The sequence below is a fragment of the Typha latifolia genome, chromosome 1, assembly GCF_019914945.1.
Source record: "Typha latifolia isolate L0001 chromosome 1, TyphaL0001v2, whole genome shotgun sequence".
Classification (NCBI taxonomy): domain Eukaryota; kingdom Viridiplantae; phylum Streptophyta; class Magnoliopsida; order Poales; family Typhaceae; genus Typha; species Typha latifolia.
Window position 1 is genome coordinate 7,901,705 of NC_133086.1, and position 20,697 is coordinate 7,922,401.

The 20,697-nt window shown below is 38.8% G+C and overlaps 4 protein-coding genes across 7 annotated transcripts; 1 reads left to right on the plus strand and 3 right to left on the minus strand.

The window, feature by feature from the left end:
- Positions 1–182: 182 nt before the first annotated feature.
- On the minus strand, positions 183–3,609 carry LOC140787424 (cell number regulator 8). The gene is made up of 3 exons (XM_073136336.1): positions 3,125–3,609; positions 1,275–1,480; positions 183–635 (listed from the first exon to the last, which is right to left on the minus strand). Exons 1-3 carry the CDS (start codon positions 3,390–3,392, stop codon positions 396–398), a joined length of 714 nt encoding a protein of 237 aa, XP_072992437.1. The 5' UTR covers positions 3,393–3,609; the 3' UTR covers positions 183–395.
- Positions 3,610–4,574: 965 nt separating this feature from the next.
- Positions 4,575–7,572, minus strand: LOC140787417 (elongation factor 1-alpha-like). The gene is made up of 3 exons (XM_073136324.1): positions 7,480–7,572; positions 5,979–6,462; positions 4,575–5,770 (listed from the first exon to the last, which is right to left on the minus strand). Exons 2-3 carry the CDS (start codon positions 6,438–6,440, stop codon positions 4,889–4,891), a joined length of 1,344 nt encoding a protein of 447 aa, XP_072992425.1. The 5' UTR covers positions 6,441–6,462; positions 7,480–7,572; the 3' UTR covers positions 4,575–4,888.
- A 1,277-nt stretch (positions 7,573–8,849) lies between these two features.
- On the plus strand, positions 8,850–13,190 carry LOC140785646 (mitochondrial import inner membrane translocase subunit TIM14-1-like). Its single transcript, XM_073133627.1, has 3 exons — positions 8,850–9,148; positions 11,146–11,324; positions 12,690–13,190. The coding sequence occupies exons 1-3, from the start codon at positions 9,146–9,148 to the stop codon at positions 12,844–12,846; spliced, it is 339 nt and encodes a 112-aa protein (XP_072989728.1). The 5' UTR covers positions 8,850–9,145; the 3' UTR covers positions 12,847–13,190.
- Positions 13,191–13,744: 554 nt separating this feature from the next.
- Positions 13,745–19,221, minus strand: LOC140785413 (protein IQ-DOMAIN 2). 4 transcript variants are annotated; one of them, XM_073133276.1, is made up of 6 exons: positions 18,744–19,221; positions 18,232–18,371; positions 17,800–18,135; positions 16,780–17,001; positions 14,858–14,980; positions 13,745–14,736 (listed from the first exon to the last, which is right to left on the minus strand). In XM_073133276.1, the coding sequence occupies exons 2-6, from the start codon at positions 18,304–18,306 to the stop codon at positions 14,008–14,010; spliced, it is 1,485 nt and encodes a 494-aa protein (XP_072989377.1). In that variant the 5' UTR covers positions 18,307–18,371; positions 18,744–19,221; the 3' UTR covers positions 13,745–14,007. The 4 variants fall into 4 exon arrangements, with proteins under 4 accessions (XP_072989377.1, XP_072989533.1, XP_072989613.1 ...); XM_073133432.1 differs by having other exon boundaries at positions 14,858–14,977; positions 18,744–18,955; XM_073133512.1 differs by having other exon boundaries at positions 14,858–14,977; positions 18,729–18,955.
- Positions 19,222–20,697: the final 1,476 nt, after the last annotated feature.

The following is a 20,697-nucleotide window of genomic DNA, read 5'->3' on the forward strand; positions in this document are numbered from 1 at the left end:
CGATTGTCACCCCTAATTCCTACATCATTCCAGATGAATTTTAATTCAATTCCATTGTTTTCTGAACTATAAAATTCCCACCTAGAAATGAAATCAACTAAATTCCATCTAGAATTAGCATACCCTTCATAATTCTGGAAAATATATATGCGAGATTGGCTTCAACCAAACAATAGAAACAATTATAAAAAGATAAAAGTTTTATTCATGTAACAGACAAGCTATAAGCTCTCGAAACACCAGTCCGAGCAGACAACAGGCACACAGTAAGATATAGATTCACATACACGCACACACTCGCAGTTATACGAACTGACTTAAGACAAGTATTGAGTATCATCATAATACTAAATAGACACATCAATATAACTATCCAAACAGAATGAAAGGAAGTTTCAGGCACCACGTCCCATGGTCTGCTCTCTGGGAGGCATCATAACCATGACGGATCTTCCATTGAATCCGGGGTGAGGAAGCCTGCGGCGCAGCTCCCGGCCCTCCTGGCAGAGAGCACATGGGTGACAGAAGTAATGGGTTGCCAAATCACACACTGATTCTAACTGTTCACGCGTCGCTTCGTCCTCCACAGCGCTTTGGAAGCACCCACATGATCTGGAAAATGCTTCGAAGCTACCCTGAAGAGAGAAACATCTCAAGGAATTTAATTTACAGCTTAACTGATGAAGAAAGCAATAACGAGAATCATCATAAGACATACATCATCACTCTAAATTCCGACTATGTACATGAAAAATTAACATAGGAAAAGAAAACTATTCATGAAACATATGTCAGGAAAAAGAGTTATTCAAAATCCTTTGTGAATGAACTTTTCAGCAATATACTCATGATACACCAAGGCCGTCTTGAACTTTTGATGTACTCACTACTGTCAGCTTTTATTATTTAACCAACCAATCCAAGTTAGAAAACTCCAGCCTAGATGCAACATGGACATGCCACAATTCTCACTTACCAAATTCGCCCCATCTTCAATTACCTTTTAGTAATTTAGCAAGTAGCTACATGCCCAAATTGAAAGCATTTTTGCATTATATATATATATATATATATATATATATATATATATATGTATATCTATATGCACACTCCTGGTGTGCAGGAATAGCACATAGCCCATTTAGTAGATGAAGCAAGATATATGGAACAATAGGATTTATGTAACAACTACAATTAGTCAAAATTATATTTGCAGATGCAAAGGATATTCAGTAATTGACAAACATATAGCCTTCTAAATTTGGAGAACTCACTTCAAGATTGAATCTACGGCGAATGGCTGTGCGGGTAGGATGTGAGAACCAAGGTGCTAGACAATTCCACCCAAAGAGAGAGTTCCCGATCATGTAGAGGCCAGTGTACGGCAAGCAGTTATTTGCAAAAGATCCCGGCGGCCCAGACGCAAGCCTCTCAACATTACTACCATACAGAACGCATGGAGCAAAACTTCCAAGCAGACCTGAGCAAGCAATTGCAGTCAGTTACTCCAATGTAAGCCCATATAGAATATAGAATCAGAATCACTAGACTGATATAAGAGTACGTGAAAGAGAAATCTATCTGCCTAGGCGTGAGTTCAACTTCTTCATGATAGTTCTTTTAAATGATAATAAGGGAAAATATAATAAATATGCAAAATATAGATATACACATAAAAAAAACATGACATCAGTTGATTCCAACTGAGTAGAGATAAAACCTTGAACTCCAGTAACCCACTTTAAATAAATGAAGATATGAATTAATTACAATTATTTTTAGCGAACCCCTCTCCTGCTCTCTCTTTTCTGCTTACTTGTCAGTTGCCACATACCTTAGGCACCTCAGGTCTCAATTGGTATGCAAGACAAGGAGAAGTCTTACAGAAAAAGGAACTTTCTTAATCCCATTAACATGCAAAGAAGTTAACCTCTCAAGGAGCTCTATCTTTTCTCTACATGCACCTCTCTACTCTTTTCAATTTATGTTGATCAATAAAGAAAATTGATCCTTTTGTACTGACGAACGATGCTGCTGAAAGTGTGCAGAGGCTTGCAACCAATTTTGAACCTTTGGTAGATAAGCTGATTGGTTGATGGTTGAGAGCCTAGAACAAATCTTGGGCTTAGTCCTCCACTCCTCTCCTAATTTTAGTTTGATTCAGTCTCCTGTTAATTTCCTCTTGCATGAATTTGTTCTCTACTATGGATTTTTTCATGATTTCAATTTAATTAAATCTTCATTTGGAACTAATAATTAGACATTACAATATGTGATTTCTCTAATACTTCCAACATCAATGAGCATCAGCATAGATCCTTCTTGTAGAATCAACCATGAAGATAGTTACTGAAAACGTTCATATGATATTATGATCATAAAACACTTCTACCTCAGCTGTGAAAAATACTACCAATGAGTAGACAAAGAAAACGTAGAAAAGTAGGAAGTTGGCCCATAGATGAGCCATCATATCCACATTCTGCATCACAAAAACTTTGCAATAGAAATGTAAGGTATGATAACAGCAATGTAATTAAAACTCAAAATGCGATCATAATATAGAGAAATTTACTTGGTGAAACGGATAGCATGCACATCGTACTGCCTTCAAAGTTCTATTTACAGATATTTACAAAATTCAATTGGTATAGTAACCGAGTAAAAGCAAATCAATAGTTTAGAATAGTCAGATCCCCTCTTCTTTTCAAACAAAGGGGAAGCTCAAAAGAGACTAAAACAAAAGGAAAATTAAGGGAAGCAAGATTGCAACTAGAAATCTAGAGCATACTATCATCAAAACGGCCAACCTAAGATTGATAATTTTCCACGATTTTTTTTTCATATCACAAGCTACACTTTGGCCTTAGAGCCAAAATGCTTTTCTTTTAGATGATCTGAAAATTCCACCCTGCCTTTGTCGTAATAAATCTGTAAATAAGAAAGAAAAAAAGAAGAGATTTTTCGCAATAATCTCAAAACGTAGGTAAAGAGATGCCCAAAAAAGAGAGGGCAAAAAAAAATGTGTCCATTTTCAATATTATCTACATCAATTAGGAAAAAAGAACGGCCTAAATTGTTTCAATCTAAGGAAAGAAAGGAATTTCAAGGCGAGATCACGTACAGACTTCCAGATCGCTGCTACAGAACTCATCGTTTCGTCCGAGGCAAGAGAAAAGGCCGGAATCCCACTGATTCCTAGCGATCGGCTCACCGACGACGCTCCCGTGCCCCAACGGAAGCCCGTCCGCCGTCCACTCGGCGGCGCAAGCCTTCACAGGAGAATCCGGCATAGGCGGCGCCGGCGGAGCGGCCGGCTTCACAGCAGCGGTAGTCTCTTCATGAGCCTCGACATTAGTAAGGAGAGGGCTCGATTCCTCTGGATTCGCCATTGGAGGAGGAGGGAGATGAGAGATTTCTCGAGATCTGAGGCGCTTCGAGTTGGGCGAGGAGGGGAGAGAAATAGTAGGAGACGACGGAGAAGCTTCGAGGGTAAGTAAAACGCGTGGAAGAAACCGAAGTAGCCGTGCGGGTCGCGCGACGCGACGCGTCTCAGATAACTACTCTGTTAAGGCCCTAGGGTTTGGATAAGTTGCCATTAGTCATCCCTAGACTTATTCTTGATACACTTATATTAATCTCATATTTCAGTTTCTACTCTACTATTTAATTTATACAGATAACTAAATAAAATTATATTACTATCTATTCTTAATAAAAAATTAATATTAATTATATCATTAAATTATCAAATTAATCACGTTCAATTCAAAATAATCAGAATTAAAATCTACTATTTAATTTATACAGATAACTAAATAAAATTATATTACTATCTATTCTTAATAAAAAATTAATATTAATTATATCATTAAATTATCAAATTAATCACGTTCAATTCAAAATAATCAGAATTAAAATCAAAGAATAAAGTTAATATAAAAATGCTTAATAATAAAAAAAAAGTTTAAAATCTGAAGCTTTTAAATAAATATAAACCATGAATACTAATAAAAAAAATATATAAAAAAAGTAATCAATTGTTAGTTTGTCATTTATATATCAAAATATCTAAATTTAATATTTCTTATATAGATCTCGCGCTTTGCTTTCAACGTCAAGGACCGTAGCACTTATCAGGACAGCCCTCTTCTCTTAGGGAGTTTTTCGTGTTTAGCGACTAAAATATGAGTGTTAATATACGCCTACTTGTTAAGAAATATATTATAATAAATGCCTTGTAATAAATGACATGGCAGTGGGCCAGTGGCACACATTTGACCTTTTTTTATAAAAAAAATTATATACTAAAATACACTTAAATGGGAGAAGTTTGCACTTGACTTCTACCATTAGATCGGAAGAGAAGCCATTTTCAATTTTGTCAGCTTAAACCTCAGAAATAGAATCAAGAGTATTAATCATTCTACTTACAAACAAGCTATGATTAAGACTACATCTTGAATAATCTTGCAATGGCTCTTAGCCAGCTAAAATTCATGATATTAATTCAATGCCTAAGAATATTAAAACATGCATCAGAAAGGAAAAGGAAAAATAACACAAATAAAAAATATTCAAATAAGAACTGCGAATAAGGATAATTAAGCTAATGGTGTCTTGACAAAATAAAAATAACCGAGCTGTCAAGGAGCACAAACCTAAAAACTTCCAGGACAGCAGACAAGGAACTCGGACTCCACAGTACTAAAAGTAATTCAATGCTACTTACTCTACAAGCAACATCAAAACCTTAAGACGCTCGCCACCGCCTATCAAGCACCCAGTTCTGGCAGCAACAACCAACACCTATAGCATATGAAACGCAAAACAAAATAGACACTAAGAACTAGTGATTTCATGCAGAAAATTCAATAGGCGTCTTTTATCACTTCTTCTTAGCAGCAGCCTTGGTGATCTTTGCACCAGTAGGGTCCTTCTTGTCGACGCTCTTGATAACTCCGACGGCAACAGTCTGGCGCATGTCCCTAACAGCAAAACGACCAAGAGGTGGGTACTCAGAGAAAGTCTCGACAACCATGGGCTTGGTCGGAATCATCTTCACGAAACCAGCATCACCATTCTTGAGGAACTTGGGCTCCTTCTCAAGCTCTTTCCCAGATCGGCGGTCAATCTTGGTGAGGATCTCAGCAAACTTGACTGCAATGTGAGAGGTGTGGCAGTCAAGGACTGGGGCATAACCATTGCCGATCTGACCAGGATGGTTCATGATAATAACCTGAGAAGTGAAGCTAGCTGCCCCCTTTGCAGGGTCATCCTTAGAGTTTGAAGCAACAAAACCACGCTTGAGGTCCTTGACAGCGACGTTCTTAACATTGAAACCAACATTGTCTCCAGGGAGTGCCTCCTGCAGGGCCTCGTGGTGCATCTCCACAGACTTAACTTCAGTTGTCAGACCAGTGGGACCAAAGGTGACAACCATACCAGGCTTGAGAACACCAGTTTCCACACGCCCGACTGGGACAGTACCAATACCACCGATCTTGTAGACATCCTGAAGAGGAAGTCTGAGAGGCTTGTCTGTGGGCCTCTTGGGTTCCTGGATCAAGTCCAAAGCCTCCAGTAGGGTAGGACCCTTGTACCAATCCAGGTTGGTTGACCTCTCAATCATGTTGTCACCCTCGAAACCAGAGATTGGAACAAATGGAATCTTGTCAGGGTTGTAGCCAACCTTCTTGAGGTAGGAAGACACTTCCTTCACAATTTCATCATACCTAGCCTTGGAATACTTGGGGGTTGTAGCATCCATCTATAGCAAGAACAGAATAACGAGTCAAAATTTTGAAGGAAAAACCCAAAAGCTAGAAATATTTGGGCAAAGATAAGAAATCAGGTCATAGATATAGACTGAAAGATTATCTCACAGTGATATTAACAAGCATAAAATTGAAAAGACGAGCTAGAGAATCAATTAAATAATAATGATAGCATTGTTGATACAAAACAAAAAATGTTACCTTGTTGCAGCAGCAGATCATCTGTTTCACTCCCAGTGTAAAGGCAAGCAAAGCATGCTCACGAGTCTGACCATCCTTGGAAATACCAGCCTCAAAACCACCAGTTGTAGAGTCAATGATAAGAACAGCACAGTCTGCCTGGGAAGTTCCAGTAATCATGTTCTTGATGAAGTCTCGGTGTCCAGGGGCATCGATGACTGTACAGTAGTACTTAGTAGTCTCAAACTTCCACAGGGCAATATCAATGGTAATTCCTCTCTCACGCTCGGCCTTAAGCTTGTCAAGAACCCACGCATACTTGAAAGACCTCTTGTTCATCTCAGCAGCTTCCTTTTCAAACCTCTCAATTACACGCTTGTCAATACCCCCCAACTTGTAGATAAGGTGACCAGTGGTAGTCGATTTTCCAGAGTCAACATGGCCAATGACCACAATGTTGATGTGAACCTTCTCTTTCCCCATGATAGCAAGAATTCACAATGAACTAATGACAAGTAAATAAGTAAGAGAACAAGAGGATTTAAATAGAACATGTCTAATTTGCACTACAATAATCCACCACATGTTAGCAAATATTAGGCATGGAAGAAACTATCAAAGTGCAGTAAGCAACTAAGATTGAACTCAATGTATTAGTGGTTTACATATTTCTGGCCAAAAGAAGTCCACAAACAACAAGAATAATAATTATTCTAAATTGCAAAACTCTGCACACTAAGCACTTCGAACAAGCCACTGATTCATGGCCAAATTCAATCTTTCAAGTTGTTACTAGAAATTTTAAATTATCAATTAAAAGCCAAACGCTGTGAGAAAATTATTATCAAAAGTTATACTGCAAAACAACTAGAAATTACCACCAACTTATCCATTGGTCAATTTTACATGAAGCCAATTACTATAGATAAGACTGGCACGGCTCCATCTAAAATGACTGAACAAAGAATTAGTTTTTCTTTCTAATTGCCCGTTCTAATACAGAAGAAACAAATATAACATCATAATCTTCACAAATCTTAGTATAGTGTATAAGACTACAGTAGATAATGTAAAAATGCAAAGGTTAGCCAGATGGGTGATCAACAAGTTATGTCCTTTCCGATCTAGTATATTCGTCCTTGAAACATGCAACTTCGGACAGATCAGAGGACATATCTCATTTTCATCACCCAAATTGACAACTTTAATGGAGATGGACTAAAATCGCGTCCAATAGGATTTGAACCTATACCAAAGGTCTACACAGCCTCTGTCCTTTCCATTAGACAATGGACGCTTTCATCTCCAAAAGAACGATCGAATCATACAAAGAGAGAAATATTCAAAAGATCGAGACAACAAACTACCTCAAATCAGTTTAAGATCATTCAAAACGAATCTGCTTGTGCTTGCAATGAAGACCAACAGAAGAAAATATTACAGATCTAGTGTTGAAGCAACGAAAGAGACAGCAGATCTAAAGCATTGGGGAACCAAAGAATGGAAAAAAAAAAAATCTCACCTTGGAGAAGAAAGAGTCGGCCAACGGAAGTGAGGGTTTTGTGGGGGGTAAAATGGACACCTCTCGAGCCCCTTATATAGAGATACACGCCCACCAAGGCGCTTAGGGTTTCTTCATGGACCATCAGATCCTCCCATCCGACGGCTCATCTGTGGAACATTCGACACCGTCGATTTCAATCTTGCGGTTAAGGCAGCGACACGTTGGTTGTAGGTTTCGTGGGGCGCACGAGAGTTGCACTTCCGGATTTAAGTGAAATTAAAGTGAAACGTATCTTAACGGAATCAAGTAACATGGATTATCAATTGGACAGTCGAGATTATTTCGGATTAAGGACTTAGGAAAGAAATTGGGGACTAAGGCTATCAAGCTCGACAAGCGGCTCAGGCTTGACTCCGGCTCGGCTCAGTCATAGTTGAGCCGAGCTTGAGCTGCTAAAATCGGCTTGAAATCAATATCAAGTCAAATCTGAGCTAGAGCCGATTGGCTTAGGCCTGGCTCAATTGGCTTAGTATTCCTCCTCCTCACTCGATAGGTTTGGTATTCCTCTTCCTTTTTCTTCCTCGTTTCTTTCCATAGATTTCTCAAGTGCTTGTTATTGTCCTTTTCTACATATGGAGAGATAGAAAGAGTTGTGTTGTTTCGATCACGCCATTGATGCATGGGTTCTTAGAGAGTCATGCGATTCCGCCGGAGATTTCTATGTCGAGCCCTCTGCAAATCCCCTCAGTATTGGATATGATGAGGTTTGCTCAGATTCCTATTGTTATTCTTGCCTCTCTGCTCTTCGGAGCTCTGATCTTATTGGGTTTCTTCAATTTGTTTGCAAAGGGTCTTGATGCACTCTTTCTTATAAAGTTTGTTCTTTGTTCGACCGCCTCCTCCATTTTTTTTCCTTCTTCTTCTTCTTCTACAACAGCGGTGCTGTCTCCTCCTCCTTCAACAGCAACAAGCCGCTGTGCCCCACCTCCTCCCCCCTCTTTCTTCTTCTTCGGCAGCAGCAAGCCACTGCGGTGCCACCTCCTCCTCCTTCCTTTTCTTTTTCTTTGGCTCGATGGCTTGAACAAGGCTTGATGATAAGCTCATTTCAAGTTCAAGCTCGGCTTGAATTGAGCTAAGCTGAGCCTGAGCCCAATTATAAAAGCTCGAAATTAATTTCTAGCTAAGCTGACCTTCTGGGACCGCACCGTCAACTCCTGCTTTCCTTTTCTGTTCTCTTTTAATTTTTTAAAATAATTTTATTTATTATTTTTTAAAATAAATACGTAAAATATCCTTATTGATCTTGTTCTCCATATATATTTATATTTTAAAACTAAAAAAATTATTAATTAAAATATAAGATGGAACGTTAAAAGCAATCGTGTTTTGACTTTTGATAACTTTTAAAGAAAAATTAATAAGAGGAGGATTTTTTTTTGATAATTTTTGGAACCGGTCTCTAGTCTCGAGAGAACATAACATAGTCTAAATACTGAGATCTACGAGGTGCTATTTACTAAGAGCACATTGCGGGGGCGAAAGGTTTTCCGAGAGGATCGCCGCCGCGGCGCTGCCACCACTGCTTGCTTCCTTTCTAGAACCCTAGCTTCCTATTGATAGCTTTTCAGATTCCAGGGTTCCTGCGGATGCCCATCCCCAACTCTTCGATCGTGCGCTAGCGGAAATGGTGAGCTCCGATTCCAAGATGTTTTCTTTTTCTCCTTTGAGTGCAAGTGCCTTCCATTTGATGATTGTCGTCAGTGGGGTTTAGTGTTTTGATGCTTCCCTTATTAGAAGAGTTGGTCTGCTGCAAAGATTTGTGATTGAGAAAGAGTGATTTGGTAGCATATCTCCGTGGAATCTGACAGCAAACGAAGAGAAGAGATGGAAAGCTCGTCCCCCCCCCCCCCCTTTTCCGGGAGTTTATGAGAGGAGAAGAAACTTGAGTAAAGATTGCAGGATTTAGTTTGGTTCAGTTGTTGTTTTTGTTAAAAAGGCTGTGCTTGAAGCCCTAAGGTAGAAACTGATTGATTACATTCGGGTTTTTGTGAGTTGTGATGGACCTGTAATCACCGAATTTAGACCATGTTCAATTTCTGCAAGCTCACGAAAGATCTTATTGCGAAAAGAAAATCTTCTAACTTGTGACGGTAAATTGGGACAGCATTGATGTCTTAACCACAACCATTATTGACTCCATGTAACAATAGTTCTACACTGCTCTGTCTTATGTAACAAAATTCTTTGCCTTCCTCATACTTCCATCACAGAATTGTACACCTCTCTTTCCTAGTGCCTATGTCAAGATGTCATTTTGCATGCCTGGTTTGTCTATGTAGAAGGTTTTTAAAAATTTGTCATATGTTGTACAAGCTCTGTCGTAACAATTTACTCCTATATATTCACATATTTAATTGTTGGCTTCATTTTAGTATGTTGCATCCATATTTGTAACATAATAAAAACACTGTTGAGATCTTGAAGGTTTATGTCGATGCTCTTCATTTTTTCATGTTTCGTCTCCCTCATCAAGACTCTGGTATCCACATTGAGCCTACTCCATATTGTACTACTCCATGCATTTGATATCCCTAGGTGCAAAAGTAACCACTTAAAAAGGCATTATTTCAAATTAGAAATGATGGCACCCAATTCCTCGTTGATTTAAAATTCAGGAAAGAGAACAACTTTTATCATTTTCATTTGTATTTTAATCTAAACCAGCCAATACAACCATAATCTTAACAAAACTTAATTTCTTTTGAAATTAATGTCGCAAATTGTTGCATGTCTAACTCCGTATAGATCACTTTGCAATGTAATTATAGTATCTTCTTGTTCATTGCTGAAAGCCAATCTTGGTGACATTTATGAGACTAATTCTGAGTTTTGATTGTCTGTCAATGTTTGATATCTACCTCATACTTGTTTAACTAGAATTCTAGTCAAGTTCTTCTATTGTTTCTTTCTGGCAAGGAGTTTATGGCAACTAGAAATACGATAGATAAAATCTTCAGTTTTGGTTAGGATGGACTTACTTCTGCATCTGTAATGCTCGCTTTTCACTACTGCCTCAGTTAATACCAAATTTAAGGAGGATTAACCCCTGCCCATGCTCCAACATATACCTCAGAAGAACAACAGATTTTTTTTAAATTTATTTTGCCACATTCCCTGGTGTCACCTTTGTTTCTATTTTATCTAATAAGAGTGAGTGGGATTTCCAAAACAAACTAAAGTTTCCGTTTACTGATAAGATCATATTATATTGCTATTACATGACTAGCTTTTGGCATTTTTACTTGACTGACAGTGACCCATTAAGTCGAAGGTACTCTGTATCAGACCAACAGTTGTTTGAGAAAGATAAGGCATAAAGAGAAATGGAGGAAGTTCCTATTTGTTACTTTTGTCTTGTAGGAACTAGGAAATTCCTAGGAATAGGAAAAGAGATAATGTTTTCCAATGGTGACTGAAATAGCAATCATTTCTATTTACATGTGCCAGATGATTATAATATCTGTTTCTTTAATTATGAACCTATGGACAAGAATTTGGTAGGACATTGGTGTATCCAAACATTTAGATACTTCTATGTGACACTTCATTATTTCCCAGTAGGAAAGCATATAACCTCTCAAAACCAGTTTTTGACTTTTATTTGCTCCAATTCAATGTATGCAGGCTACACCACTCTTAGCAGGTCTTGCGGTGGCTGCCTCTGCTCTTGCTGGAAGGTATGGACTCCAAGCTTGGCAAGCATATAAGGCACGACCGGTGGTTCCTCGGATGCGTAAATTTTATGAAGGTGGTTTTCAACCTACTATGAATAGAAGGGAAGCTGCTTTGATCTTAGGAGTTAGGTAAGCATATCCCTGTCAGAGATATAGAAATCTGAGTTACTCTACAAGCCAGTTGCTAGTAACTAGTAAGATGTCCATTCATGAGTTCTATATGTTCATCTGGCTGAAAACTTCAAACTACATGCAGATCTTCTGAGCTGGATAATTGAACCATGGCCCCCTTTGCAATACCTTTTGCTTCCCTCTGCAATTTAGACAGCTAAAATTTATACTAAATCCTCAGTTTACTGATATTTAAATAAAATATTTTCTGATTAACTGAGGATCTAGAAGCTAGTTTGTTATGTTGCTGCAATTTGCTCATGTAATATACTGATTTGTACTATGAAATGCCCAATTGCACCATTTCTTCCCATGGGCATCATTAGTATGTGTGTCCTTTCCCCTGAAGCATTCGAAACAATTTGAAATTATAAACGTGTGGAAGTATATTTTCTGTAAAGGAATGTAAAAGAGGAGATATTGAGATAGATGCTGGTAAGGGTGATACTAAGAGCAAGAGATGTACGATGTCTTTGACATTTATGTTCGCTTCTTAGAAAATTAAGAGTTAAAATGTCTACAGGGCTTCCTTTTTTCTAGAAAATTTTGTCATAGAAGAATTTCTACATTATATGATAGAGCAAAAGGTGGTTTAATGGGAAAGAGAGCCTGTGCATTTTACTAGGTTCACATAAGTCATATTTGCTTAGCTGCAATATTTCCTATCTAGAATTGTTATTGGATGAATTTACTGTTAGCATAGGGATCTCAATTCTTGGTTCCTCAGACTAAATCCAGTACAGAGACCATGCTCATTATGCTTAGAATGGGACAGACAGAATAATTGAGGATTTGCTTCTTTGTTTCGAGAGGTTTTTGACTGACTATATAATAGATCTGGCATTACTCTCTTTTCGTTCCTCTAGAGCTTCTTTCATATAGTTGGTGTTTTTGGATATGTCGTCTCTGTTGCCATTGCTTGTATGACACTTTTCAGTGTGAAGAGGATTACTGATTGCAATATAGTAACATTTGATTACACTATAGATTTGAACTAATTTCCATTTAGTTTCATGTTCCCGAAATTTTGAAATTTATCTTCAGCATAATAGTGTAAAGCAAACAGATTTTGGCAAACCATAATAAGAATGAAAGGTATGGAAGTTTTTGGTATGCATTTGTCAACATGATGACTTACCTTTGGATATATTTTGGGATCCCATATGATAAACACCCTCTTAAAATGGAATAGTTACTTACCATCATTATTCCAGTTCTAAATTCAGTTGGCTCTTCAATAATTGAGTTCCATTTCTTTCCTTACTAGCATATTTTTTTTCTTTCTTTTTTGGCAATTCACATTTTTATTTCCTCTTTTCATAGGGAAAATACCCCTCTAGATAAGGTTAAGGAAGCACATAAGAAGGTCATGGTTGCCAACCATCCTGACGCTGGAGGAAGCGATTACCTTGCTTCCAAAATCAACGAGGCAAAAGATATATTGCTAGGGAAGATCAAAGGAGGTGGATCCGCATTTTGACTTCAATATATGGCTAACTTATTTACAGTTGTGCCACCTGCAAACAGTCCAAATCATTGATATTGGATAGTCATAATTTACTGGGAATTATGCTAGCTATATCTTGAACAATTAGAGCAGTTGCTGGATATTCTGAATGTGTCACTGTGCTTGCTGGCTATGCAATATTTGCCAGAGGAACATTGTCTGAGTTCTGACAAGGAGTCAGTTGCGTTTGAACATTTCTATCACTGGAAATATCTGTAATTTGTCTGGAAATTTGTCTGATCCTGCAACAAGATCATTTGACTCTGTTAAGATTACATATTTAAGTCGTACACTCGCTGGAAATTTGTATGAGAGAATCACTTCTTGATTTTTTATATTTTGGGAGGAAGTAATTCGCCCAAAACTGTGATGACATCCATCTGATTCATAAGTGGTAGGGCCTGAACCAGATAGTGGAATAGCAATCTAAAGCTGGATGTGAGCTTGAATCCAGTTGTTGTGTGGCAGACCTATTCGGTTGCTTTAGTTTAGTGTCAAGGTGGCATCACCTCGGTCTATTTTTTGGTCAATTAATCCGTTGTTCGCATTTCCCAGAGGTGTAATCGTTTCTACTGTTATTAGGAACTTTGAATATATTCAGAAGTAATAATTAGTATTTTAAATTAAGACAATATAGCATCAAATAATTTCCGGAACAGACTCTATACTAGTTCTGTTGGAATATACTTCCCTACGTGGGTTATTAAGACTACATAATAATTTCAATTTAGAAACCAATGATCTCATGTAGAATGTCAAATTCCCTTGTGAAAAATAAGTGCATGGTAGACTAGCTATGATAACCATTCATTCCAATATTCGTAGCTAGAATCTGTCACACATGAACATGCCACTGCAAACAACAACAGAGTGGATAAGCAAATCTGCTTAACAACCAACAACAGAAGAGGCAGTATTCCAAACCAATATCCTGTTATAGAGCACGAATCACATACACTTTTGTTCCCTTATAACAAATAATGAAGTGGTAAACAAACTATGATAACAACTCACCCCAAAAGCTTACCTGAAATCTTTCAGCTGCCGTACGTGAATATTTCGCACCAAACAATGGAAAATCGGTAAGTAAATTTGCTTGGACAATCAGCCCTCAGCGAAGTCATCTTTCTCTTGTTACCTGTTTTCGCCATTGCTTGCAGGGAGTTCCGGATGGGCTCCAACTTCCTTAACTGCAACTTCCACCTTGGGAGGACCTGAATGCCTCCTAATTGCTGCTGGAGACGTCATGCTATGTTTATCCCCAGCAGGAAAAGATAACCTTTTCTTGACAGAGCCCAGGGATCCTGCTTTTAATGGACTGTCAACTGACTCAATTGATGGGCTATGGAAACGCGACTTGGCCTTTGCAGATTCAGTCGTTGCCATGTAGCTGGGGACTGCCGGAGAGCTAGCCAGGCTCTCATCATCCCGTATGGAAGAACCTGCAATACTGTGCCTCCTGTGAAACTCTGATTGTATGCTAAGTATGCTTCTCGCATCGTCATCCAATGGCCCGCGTCCATTTTTGGGCGTTGCTGATTTGCTCTTAGTGATGACTGGTAGCGTCTTCAAGGAGGGTGTTGAGGGAGATAGTCGGGAGGCAGGACGGGTCAGTTTTGGTGTTGTCGGCGAGGGCTTATCTGGTTTACTATCCCGACGGGCATAAGCTCTTGTTATCTCCCCTTCTCCAATGTTCTGGCCCATGCTCTTTATGGAGGCATGGTCATTGTTGTTTTCTTTGTCTGCTGTGCTCCGGTTCTCCCATGGTCTTGCTGCCATCCAGCGTTCCAACCAACTCCAACCCCACTGTGGGTTGTTTGGATCCATAAACATTGGGTTTACTGACCTCGAAGAGCTTTTCCACTGTTTGCGGAGCATTGTTTTTCATATATAAGAACATTATACCATGTGGCATACTCGAATAACATGAGGTCAATTATCAAAACTAGCACAAAAATTTAAGTCTTTTAAGTGTGCTTAGTACCTGATGAGAAAATGCATAAGCCAGAGCTCTTTCTCTTCTTATGGCAGCCTCTTGCTTGCTCATCAAGCTTGCTTCAATTTGTTCCCTGGATTGCAGACTGTCGTCCCATTCTTCCCCCAACTGCTATGAGAGAAAATGAGTATGAGTTGGTTAGAAGTTAAAACTCTTCTCCTGGATCATCCACAGAAGGGGAGCACAGTACTAAAAGATGTTAACATAATCAATCAAATGAGTAACTATATTAACTGATAAGCTCGCTTTTTATTAATGACTATGGAAGCATTTAGGAGCCATTAGGTTTCATGTATTTGAAACAATCTGCATCTACACATAAGAATGCACAACTAAAATCAGCTACTGGTTTATGGAACTGATGACATATCATCGCCGAGTGTTAGGGTCCTGCATAACATCTTGACATCTATTTAATTTGACTGGATGTTAAAACACATGTTCTTGACATACATGCCCTTAACCTTTGACAGGAAGAAAAGATGGAAGATTGTTGATAATGCACAACACCAAACAGACCCTTAATTGATAGGAGATACATTACTGGAAGACTGGATTTATTATGAATTAGAAAATTAAAATTGTTCGACAAGAACAGGATGAAAATCATGAGATAATGAAGTCTTTTCATTTCAAAGCAAAGTGACTCAGGAAACTGCCAAGACTTGCAATATTGCAATCAGCTGAATGATATCCTTGCTGGATAGCAGATAGAAAGGTCCTGTGGTTCAGTAGGGGTTCAAAAGGAAAAATAAATAAAAGAAAGAATTGGAACGCTTAAGAAGCCATTTTTAGCAAATTAACTTGTGGAGGATAGTAAGAATGCAGCTCTCCTAATTTTAACAAACTGATACTAGACTCACTAGGCTGACATATTTCCAGTTGGTATCAGTCAAAACTCCTTAGAATACTTTGTGATGTTTGTATCCAGTAGACAGGAGAGCAAGAAATGATAAAACTTTTGTCATGCTACAGAAAACTGCAACTAAATAAATAGTAGCAAACCCCATTAATTTCATCAGTGTGATGTCAGTATCATTTGTATATTCATATCTAATCATTAGTTCCCAAGTTCATGTACTTAGACTCTAAAGGCAAATTCTTTAAACTTACTTTTATAGATTGTTTTCTTTCTTTCCATTTCTTAAGTAGATCTTTAAGTCTCTGCACCACCAAGGTCTTAAAAGAGCTGGAGGTGTATTGGATTATGTTATCTACTATGACATTGATCTGTCCAATCCGAAAAAGTCATGTGGAAGATATTAAACTAAATTTAATAGATATTATACCCATCACATACATCCTAGTATTTTTCTTACGCAATTTATGCTCTTGAAAGACTTTCTCTTTGAGATTATCCTTGCCGACATTCCCTGGATGAATCTATTAGAATTTTTGTAACTCCATCCTTCCTAGTTACAATTCTAAAATGTGAACATACTCATTTGTATATCACTATATTGAGCTATAAAACACAGCTCTCCAACTTAAAGATCGTAACACAGCAATACTTTGTTATTTACAGTAATAATAACATCTTAGTCCGTAAGCATATGACAACATATATCCCTCTAAAGTATAATTATGCTATTTCTTGGCTTCTTTCAGTCTGATGTATCTTACAAACTGTTCTGTAACAACCAAAGAAATTGTTATTTTTCTGGATATCTCCTATATATTGTTTGGTTGACAAGAGCTTTATTGCCTCATCTATGGGGATATGTCAGTAAATTCAAAGACATTCTAGTTGGGTGTCAATGAGAACTAAGAGTGGATAGAAAGCATCAAAAAAATAAACTGGGGTTAGCATATGTGCCCCTGTTAAGATTACAGACAAGGATAAAAAGTATGATGGAGCACATTTGCTAGATTTGTATGTAATGAGTGAAGCACCAAGTGTATGTGTGTACCCTTAAACTCTCGATCTCTCTTTCGCGCTTGAGGAGAAGTTGCCTCTGGAGAGCCTGGTTCTCTTCTGACATCTTGAGTCTTCTTGCACGTATCTGTGATTGAACCCGAGCTAGAGTCTGCATGCACCGTAATGTGGTTGTGGCTTGGCGCTTGACAGAATTACCATGAATCAGTGACTTCAACCTAACCAGTCCTCTTAAGGCCCGCAATGCCCTCCTTGCCTACATATAAGATAGCAAAAGAGAATTGCAAGTACATGATCAGAAAAAGGCAACTATCTCCAATACAGTGACGATGTTATGAAATTCAAAGCAGTAATTTTAATTAGTGAACTTGTACAAAGAAAAAGGTTTGATTTACCCAAACAGACTTGTTGAACATTTCAAAACTGTGATTATCGAATGGGCTAATAACTAATAATCAAGCTTGGTCAAAATTTTCAGAACTTCAGAAGAAGATCCAGAAAATTCATCTAGCAGACACAGTGTTTAGATAAGTTACATTGAATTAATAAAAGTAATTAAGAATAAGAACACAGGAAAGAAACATAATAGAACATAGCAGAAATATTAGCACCACCAATAATAAATAGGAAAAAAATTAGTGATAAATGCTTCCCACCTCAAGTTGGGGATATGTGTTTCATAAAACTAATGAACCTTTTAGCAGAAAACTCTACCCACATATGCAAATATAATGCATACTCGTGGCGGGTATAGGTATTCTATTATTTCTTTAATCACAAAACTGATTGGATTGGATTTCTCAATATTCACCTACATAAAGGTCCACATAACAAGTATAAATTAGGTGGCAATGAAGAGGAATCACGCAATAGTTTTTGACTGCCTAGACCTTCTGAGAAGCAAAATGAAGAAGCTCACTTCGCAAATTCTATCAACTTACTTGACTAAACCACCAAGATCACAACTTAAGACAGCTTAATCCCAAAAGGTTATACCCAGAGATCATTTTCTTGTCTAGATATAAGAAGGAAGTAGTATTAGGATTGCTTATACCAGGTATCCTCGGAAAGCAGTCTGGATCTTGATTGCTGCAATCTCTTCCCTTGACTTCCCACCCAACCTTGTTGATGCTGTAGCTACCTCTGCGGCAGCTTGAGTGGTAGTAGTAGCAGCAGCCTCTTCTGCAGCAGCAGTGGCAGCACTGGCAGTGGCAGGTGCCGCTGAGGTAGCTTGCTTGCTTTGCTCATTCTCGGGCACTGCCGGCTTAAGCTCCCCAGGATGGGGCAGAGGTGCAGGAGCTTGGCCTGAAACAACACTGTTTCCCAACACTTCAGAAGTGTTTGGATCTGAGTGTTTTGTTGCCCCAAACCCCCATTTCTTCTTCGATTTCTGACAATAACAAGAGGAAACAAGAGGAAATGTCACATTTTGATCAGAACCCACTTGGATATACTGTTTGGTTAAGGAAAAGATTGCGATCCCAACCTGGTCTTTCTTCTCCTTAGATTCGGGGCTAAAGACCTTTTTCACAACACCAAACCACTTTCCCTTCTTCCCCATCTCTTTCCGTCTCTTCTTCTTCTTCTTCTTCTTCTTCTTCACTTCCCACCTTACTCCATTTGAGTCTAAATCCAATAAAACATCGACAAACAAGTTAAAACACTATACCAAACAAAAAAGCATCTCGGTACTCCTCGGAGTGCCCGAGGAGTGTCCAGATCTCGAATTCTTCAAAAAGAATTCGAAAACCCAAATCCTTCTCTTCGCAGATCCAAGTCTAACAGCAAAGAGAATCATAAAAATCGAATCTTTTCCATAAAGCAAGATTAAACACACGAAGATCTACAATACCCACTTGGCAGATTTCTCAAAGGAAGAGAAGTTTGACTGAAATCTACACCAAGAGAGGGATTTTACACCGAAACCAACAAGACCAACCAAAGAAAGAGACAACAATAAAATAAATAAACAGGTATTCAAACCTCAAAGCCCATCACCTTGGATTCTCAAGTAATCGGATTAGAATCACCAGATCTCCTCTCTCTCTCTCTCTCTCAACAAGAGCAATTGAGCTGTCCTCTGACAACTTGAGAATAGAAGAGAAGCAAAGCAAAAAAGGGGAATCTCTCTCTCTCTCTCTCTCTCTCTCTCTCCTTTGTCTCTGTTGAGAAGAGGAGATTAAAAACCAGATCTTGGGAAGAAGGAGAGTGATTAGTGCATAGCTGGTGGTTCTCCCATGGTGGGCCGCACCTGGTTGGTAGGGCTGTAGCCGGATCCATTACATAACTGATCGCAGGAATTAGCTACGTCCATCTCCTTGGCAGGCCGTCATTTCCTAAAATGTATGTATTACGATATATTACCCTCTACTGCAGGAATTATCTACATTCTCCTGTAAGCAGGAATGGCTTTCCTTGACAGCAAAGCTGACTGTACTTGTTAGTAATCATAAGAGACAGTGGTGGTTCTTCACTCTCTCTCTGGTTCTTCACTGTCTCTCCCATATAAAAACCTAGATATATAATATAATAAGTAGCTACCCAACCAACTTAAAGTATTGAAATATTAATTATAACTAAATGTAACACTTGTTTGTGATTTTTTTCTTAAAGAAACATTAAAATTTTTTTTCTAATAGATTATAAGTCTAATCATATTCTTTAATTGTTTTTTTTATTAATAAGAGCTGACGACTCAGCTAAGGTTTACATCCCGGGCTATTCCTTTGCCCAATCTATCAGAATACAATATAGTTTTAAGTTCCAGAGGAATTAAATCTGAACTATTCCATACTCTCCCCAAGGCTGTATGTCTCCTTAGTTTGGCTAATCAATCGGCTGCTCTATTCCTTTTCCTGTACGTGTGCAAGAACTTAATCCTCTTGAAGGACATCAACATCTTGCAGCTGTTCTACAAGGCCCCTTAAGGCGCCACGGACAGCTGTCCTCGCCTCTGAACATCCTAATGACCGATAGAGCATCCGTTTCAACAATCACCTGCTCCCATCTCCCGTATGCTTCTCTTAACCCTGCCTGCAGTGCCCATACCTCAGTGTAGCTGGCATAATCGACAATGGTTGGCTCCGCTGCTGCCCGCAAAAGGTTACCAATCTCATCCCTAATTATAAAGCCAGCCCCACCCTAATACTCACCTGCCTTCCAAGAGCCATCAACATTAATTTTAATCCACCCCTTCGAAGGATGTTCCCACTGAACTTTAACATTGTTCTTCTTGAATCCCACCAAAACCTCCCTATCCTTGAAGTAGTCTTGAGCTAGCATAGTAGCCTTACTGGCCAGCGCCCTTGCCATTGCACTCTTCCCTTGAAAAATTCTTAGATTGCGTTCTTTCCAAATCCCCCAAATCATAGCCGCCATAATCAACTTAATTCTAATATCAGATTTCAGATCTGTTTCCCACTTTTGCTCTAACCAGTTTGGATCGATCACGAAGCTTGGCCTTCTACTTGACTTAACCAATTCAGCACAGTAGGCCCAAACTTCCTTGGCAAACCTGCAAGTATAAAATAGGTGTGTAGCCACTTCTGGGAAAAGCCCACACATGGTGCATGGGTCATTAGGCCCACAATTGAGCCCATGTAGATATGCTTTTGTCGAGACCCGGTTCCAACACAACTTCCAAACGAAGGCACGGATGCGAGGGGCCGTGGTTAGCTTCCAAAGCTCAGCCCACCCCTCCAATGCTGCCCCTCGTTCCTCCGCAAATATTTATAAATGGACTTAGCTGTTGCTTCCCCATTGGTCGTTAGCGTCCATACCTATAGGTCCTCCATTTGCACACCCCCTACCTCCAACATGGCCACGTCGAACGCTATATCCCTGCTGAATGCAGCATGCAACTTCACCACATCCCACGTTCCATTCGCCATCAGTGATGGTCAGAACTTCATATGGGTTCGAATCCTACTGAGGTGGGCTCATCATGAATTAG

What these genes read in the sequence shown, in the direction of transcription:
- LOC140785413 (XM_073133276.1), bottom strand. Translation starts at nt 18,306, where the DNA reads ATGGGGAAGAAGGGAAAGTGGTTTGGTGTTGTGAAAAAGGTCTTTAGC. An exon ending in GAGAGATCGAGAGTTTAAGG is followed by an intron (nt 14,981 to 16,779) that starts GTACACACATAC and finishes TTTCTCTCATAG; the next exon opens with CAGTTGGGGGAAGAATGGGA. An exon ending in CTTATGCATTTTCTCATCAG is followed by an intron (nt 14,737 to 14,857) that starts GTACTAAGCACA and finishes CTCCGCAAACAG; the next exon opens with TGGAAAAGCTCTTCGAGGTC.
- LOC140787424 (XM_073136336.1), bottom strand. Translation starts at nt 3,392, where the DNA reads ATGGCGAATCCAGAGGAATCGAGCCCTCTCCTTACTAATGTCGAGGCT. An exon ending in TAGCAGCGATCTGGAAGTCT is followed by an intron (nt 1,481 to 3,124) that starts GTACGTGATCTC and finishes TTGCTTGCTCAG; the next exon opens with GTCTGCTTGGAAGTTTTGCT. An exon ending in GCCGTAGATTCAATCTTGAA is followed by an intron (nt 636 to 1,274) that starts GTGAGTTCTCCA and finishes TTCTCTCTTCAG; the next exon opens with GGTAGCTTCGAAGCATTTTC.
- LOC140785646 (XM_073133627.1), top strand. An exon ending in GCTTTGATCTTAGGAGTTAG is followed by an intron (nt 11,325 to 12,689) that starts GTAAGCATATCC and finishes CTCTTTTCATAG; the next exon opens with GGAAAATACCCCTCTAGATA.
- LOC140787417 (XM_073136324.1), bottom strand. Translation starts at nt 6,440, where the DNA reads ATGGGGAAAGAGAAGGTTCACATCAACATTGTGGTCATTGGCCATGTT. An exon ending in TGATCTGCTGCTGCAACAAG is followed by an intron (nt 5,771 to 5,978) that starts GTAACATTTTTT and finishes TTCTTGCTATAG; the next exon opens with ATGGATGCTACAACCCCCAA.